The sequence below is a fragment of the Terrapene carolina genome, unplaced genomic scaffold, assembly GCF_002925995.2.
Source record: "Terrapene carolina triunguis isolate 2854851 unplaced genomic scaffold, T_m_triunguis-2.0 Scaffold42, whole genome shotgun sequence".
Taxonomy (NCBI): domain Eukaryota; kingdom Metazoa; phylum Chordata; order Testudines; family Emydidae; genus Terrapene; species Terrapene triunguis.
This window is the reverse complement of record NW_020664393.1, coordinates 70941206-70947068: the sequence shown is the minus strand read 5'-3', so window position 1 is coordinate 70947068 and position 5863 is coordinate 70941206. Positions and strand designations below refer to the sequence as shown.

Genomic DNA, 5863 nt, shown 5'->3' with positions numbered 1-5863 from the left:
GAAACCTCTCCTGACTTCAATGCCGTACCAGGTGAGTTGGAGAAGGAGGCAGCTGCTTCTGCAAAGCAAGTCAGGAAGCCATACTCAGAAGCGGTCAAAGGATGAGTGATACAGAAGACATTTCCCTCTACTTCCATTTCTGGAGAAACAGAAGAGTGAGTGGAGAAAATGGAAGGGAAGCAGACAACAGAGGGGGAAGAAGCTGGAGGGAAATGTATAACCTATGGAGGAATATTTAGTGAGGATCAGGAATGTGAAGATTTGGCTTGCTGTTGATGGACACAGTAGGGTAGAAACTTATGACTGACTCACTAAACATGATGGTTGCAGATCAATGGCATCTGCAACCAACATTTTTAACATGGAAGAGGCCTTGAGGAGTTCTGCAGGTAATTAATGGAGAAAGCAAGGGACACTATTTATTCCCTGTATAACTGCTGCATTCTACCTGCAGTTAATTTCTCGGTTGCTATTACTCACCATGCCCATTGCAGTAGTAGATCCACTTCTCTCTGTTCTGGGTTGGAGTAACGGATTTTTTCAGAGCAGCCTTTTCCACAATGGCACTGGGATCTTGCCGAGGACCCTTCTTCAGAGTCCGTGAGCTTTTCCGAATGCTGCACACAACTATAACCACGAGAACTAGCAGCAGAAACAGGACGATCATCCACGGTAAGTGTTCATTTATATCAAAATGCTTGTGGGCGTTCTGGCGTGGCGGTCCTCTCTTGGGGGGCACATAGGGGATGCTCGATTTTTCACCGCTTGTCATCTCCAATGCTGGCTGCAGTTTCGGAACTGACTGGCTGTGTTTGTGGTAAAAATTTTGCTGGTGATTGGTAGCCCTGGAGTTTGAGATGGTCCCGTTGACACCATCCGTCTCATTATCTGAGGTTTCATTGTAAACGTCTGTTGGGTCGATCGTGCCGTTGTACACATTTGGTCTATGAGAGGCAGCAAAGCTGGAAACTGAAGTGTTGACACCTGTGAACAACAGAGAAATTGAGGACCATGGGGGGGGGGGGGGGGGTGATGGGTTGTTTCTTTTTTTAAATCTTAAGCCACACAAAGACCCCAAAATTGGAATAGTCATAGCATGCTTCCTTTCAAAGTGCAAAAACACAGACTTTGAGGGGCTTCTACTTGTCTAGGACAGTGAGATTCAGTTTTAACTACATAAGAAATAAGAAACACCACAAAGTTTGTATCTTACACACCAGTCCGCTCACCTTATCTCGAATTACTTTGGCTTACTTTGTTAGACATTGGATTTGTGGCAACTCCTCATTAAAGACTGCTGGGTGATGAGAGGGATGTTGTCAATTTATATTCAGCCCAAGTTTTAGACTGTTTTTTAGAAACGAAACCATGCAGCTTTTAGAGAGTTTAAGATCAACAGGAAAGCTTCTAAACCACTAATGTGTTCTCCCATAACGTTTGTAACCCAAATATTGCAGTAGTTAAAATTAAACTGAAACCGACTTAACTGATTTTGGTAAGAGAAATGCAGAAAGTAAAACATCATAAGTAGCTGCAGGAAAATTATCCATTTCAGGAGCCTAGTTGTTCTTATGAGAGGCTTGAGGTTCCTTATCCACAAAGTATGACTTTTAATTTGAGTATGTTCCTTTTAGGTGTATTTTCCTTACTCATCTCTCAGTTATTTTTATATCATGAATAGATTTATGCATTAGTGGTAGCCCTAGAGTTTTAGTCAATTTTATGAATAAAAAGCCTTGTAAAAGAAGAGCAAAGACTAGCATAGCAGGGACTGTAGAGTACTCACAAAGCTAGTATTCCTGAGACTGTTTCTATTCCCAGTCCTGCCAGTGACTGGCTGTAACTTTTTGTAGTCATTTAAACTCTGCCTCAGTTTGTCTGCAAACTGGATATGAATCTTGTCCACATTTGAGAGCTACAAATTAAAACCTTAGTAATTATTAAGGATTCAACCAGAGTGACAATTTAAACATAATGGACGAGGTTTGAGTGTGACGAGAAATTTGGGGTGCGTCAATATGAGAATGTCCAATTTCAGAGCTGTTAATGAGGCCTAACTTTCAGGTAGCACTGAGCACCTACCCTCTAAATATCAGGTCCCTTTAAGGCATCGCAAATTGAGCACCCCTGCCACTGACACCCTCAAAATAATCACTTCTGAAAAGTCTCAGCTAAACGCACTCTGAGTTCAGTTTTTTTGTATATTGCTCAGCTTTACTCTGCTAAGTCACTGAGGAATTCCTTTGTATATACACCTCGATATAACGCGACCTGATATAACACGAATTTGGATATAACACGGTAAAGCAGCGCTCCGGGGGGGGGAAGGGGGGAGGGCTGCACGCTCCGGCAGATCAAAGCAAGTTCAATATAACACGGTTTCCCCTATAAAGCGGTAAGATTTTAACTATTTGATAGAGCTTGGGAGCATTTTGTATTGTTGATCATGTTAAAGCAAGTAGAGTGATATAAAATGTGCGTTTTCCCTGCGAGCAATGGCTTGTGGAAACCTATATATATATATATATATATATATATATATATTTATTTTATATAAAAAGATTTAATATAAGGATGTTTCAGGCCAGACTTAATATAAATGCCCAAACAGCTCATCTTAAGATAGGCCATCATGGTACATATAAAAATACCACTGGAGATGAAATAGTTTCTAGGGAGTTAACAGTTTCAAGCTTCCAACTCTCCTGCAGAAACCACTGTTGGAACAAGGTCCTCTCTGTTCTAGCATGGTGGTTTAGTACAGATGGGAGTGAACTGCTTTTTAAGTGTGTTCCCAAACTATGTTACAGCCTTAGAGAGCAGCAGTGCAGTTTGAGCCCATCAATGGTGCAAGAGCAAGTGCCCTTTTAACAGCATCCAGGAGCCTAGAGTTTTGCAATTCGGTCCACCCAACTGAATAGCTGGATTCTTGCTTCACTGCAGCAACATAGCTGTAATTTAAGCCTGTTATCTTTTTAGTGGGGAAAAAAAAAAAATCTTCCTTCGGCAAGAAAAGTGGTAGATGGAACTTCATAGTTTACATCATCCTCTTCTGGGCTCAGTGAAGACATAACTGTGTTAGGAAGAGATGACGAGAACCCACAGATGTTATCGCTTTCCTTAGTTCCTGTCTTTATCACCACCATATTCTTCCTCAAGCAGTTAGTGAATCTTTTGCATCTTATCACACTGGAAGGCACATCAGAAAAGGTACCACGAGAGCATGGTTTACATCTAACATCTTCAGTCTCCGTTCCTTTCTTTCGCACACCCCAGCCAACTGGGCAGACTGAATGAGGGACGCAGGTATCATTAAACTGAAAGGTACCAGAGGGGCAAGTGCACTCGCGGTCAGTCAAGGCAGTACAGTGCGTTCTCTCCACCATTGGCAGTTCGCAAGGTTTTCGACAGACGTGGCATCTCTCTATACCATTCTCATGCTTAGTAAACGTCCCATCTGCACAAGGGCTACACTCTCTTAAGGTTGTCTTTGTACAGTGCTTAGACACATAGGTTCCCGCTGGACATCTGTCACAGATCAGCTCTTTGTTAGTGGCACGGTCTAGGTGGTGATATTTTCCAGAGGAGAGGCTTATGGCATTCTGTTCAGAAGTCAGCTTCGACTGAGCACCAGTGGTGCCAAGAAACACAAGTACCTGAAAGAGAGAAATATGGAAGACATTAATAAATAAAAAGTAACAGTGAGCCCTATATAAGATCTATCCCTTCACCAACCAGTATTTGGTTAACATTGGAGAGTCATCCAAGGTAACTTCCTGCTTCTTGTACAGTACTGAGAACAGCCCAGCTGTCCCCAACAACGTTGGGTAGACCGGAGAGGTGGGATAAACCAGGATAAAGTTCTAGTATTCAGGGGAGAAGTGGCCAGTGAGGCTATGGATTTAGCAGAAGGGGATGCAGAGGAGAGAATGGATTTTGAAGATGTATAGGATTTAGCCGATGCCTGGATGCAACAAGGAGCGGACTATAGTCATTTTGATGCTTACAGCACCTTACATTTAGTCTATCTGAACAGCACAGTGTAAGCACTACTTCCTGTCCTTGAAGGGATTACAACTAACTTGAGAGAAGAGGGATTCCATCAACACAGCAAACTTTGGGGTGATGGTGCTCCTACACGGACAGAAAAACTCTTCTGTCAGCATGCACTGTGTCTACGCTCTACAGGAGGATGCCGACATAGCTCTGCTGACACAGACGTGCAGGTGTAGTTTCTGAAGTATAGCTATAGCTTAAGTTTTAAACATAAACTGAACGCCTCTCTACTGGGGGACCATAGCAAATGCTGAGGAAATTGTGCTACGATACAGGTGAGCCCCAAACATAGGGATGGAGAAGTTTACAAACTGATCAGCAATTGGGCCAGAGATTTACGTTCATTCATATGCAAGACAGGCAGAACTCCACACTAGAGTGTTTTATAACTGGATTATTAGGTTTTTCACACTATAGAATAAGACTCCTGCTAGATAATATGGTTTTGTTTACATATGCCACTATATTAGTGTTTTAACCCCATAATCTACTATGTTAGAGGCATTTCATTAAGATATTGACTTTCAGGCGGTCTCAAATGCATTGTGAAGATGAAATAATTTTTTGTTTTTGTTTTTAAAGGGAGGAGAAATGTTACATCTTATTTCGTTATTCACATCCTATGTCTTGCTATAATCCAGTTCTACGGCATATGGGGAATAGGTTCAATTCCTCATCCCAGTTCTTTGGGCTGATGTTCAAGTTTTTAAGGCACTGACCTGCCATGCAGTAAACTAGGATTTGATTCTGGCTAACTGGGATTGTGAATCATTCTTCAATAGCTATTTTCACTTTGTGTCCAGGATTTCTTCCTCTACCCACCCCTAGTTGGCTGCCCCAGCTTTCACTCTTCAAGTGCAGGCGAGTGTACCAAGTCTCCTATAGATTTCACATAAAAGGTGCCAACGGAATAAAAAAATCCAATTAGAACTGAAAGAATATCAGTGGGGAAGGCTGTTGCAACACCATACCCCACCACAGGGTATCATGCGATATGTACAGAGTTCTAGAGGACAACTTTCAAATCGTTAGAAATGGAGAAGTTTGATAAATAAATCTAAGTCAAAATTACTTTAGAAGAGTGGTTTTCAACCTTTTTCAATTTGCTGACCCCTAAAAAATTTCAAATGGAGGTGTGGACCTCTTTGGAAATCTTAGTGATAGTTATTGCAGACCTCCAGGGGTTTGCAGACCACAGGTTGAAAACCCCCTCCAGGGGTCTGTTTCAGAAATCAAGTTTGGGAGTTCAGTTATTACACTGGTGAAGATTTAATTAAACACTGAAAGGACTACTGGGATTGAGACTAATAAAACCTATGTATTTTCATCTAACAGCTGGGGAAATACATCACTTTGCTGTACTATTGTGTTACTTGCTCTGCTACCTATTCTGGGAAATCGGCCAAGGAGAATATTTAAAAACCCAACAAACATGACTCTGCAAAAAGGATACCAGTGGAAGAGCAAATTACACTGCATCATTTTTGGTGCAGTCTCCAGCTTCCTGGAAACTTGTATGCTCAGTCTAGCATATTTACATTTCCCCTGCTAAATAATTTATGGCCAAGGATTTGTACAAAACACATATTTTATAAAGGAGCAATTACTTGTGTTCAGAAGTTGACAAGGATGCTTCAGCTGACATGCCAAATATCGTACATCAAACAATTGTTCTGACAGTAATTAAGGATTGCATAAAATGCTTCTCCCCCTCCCCAGTACAGGGGAGGGGGGGAAATAAATAAATAAAAGGCTCTTGCTACAGATTGGGAAACCTCACGCTTAGGCCAACCTAGCTATGTAGCTC

General features: G+C 41.7%; 1 protein-coding gene across 1 annotated transcript in view; it reads right to left on the bottom strand.

Moving 5' to 3' along the window:
- TNFRSF21 (TNF receptor superfamily member 21) overlaps window positions 1–3665 on the bottom strand; it is a 53094-nt gene extending 49429 nt beyond the window's left edge. Inside the window, exons 1-2 of the mRNA XM_026655850.1 lie at window positions 3002–3665; window positions 481–984 (exon numbers count right to left, since the gene is read on the bottom strand). Of these exons, the coding sequence (XP_026511635.1) occupies window positions 481–984; window positions 3002–3386 (889 nt within the window). The 5' untranslated portion in view covers window positions 3387–3665. The remainder of the gene's footprint in view (window positions 1–480; window positions 985–3001) is intronic.
- Window positions 3666–5863: the final 2198 nt, after the last annotated feature.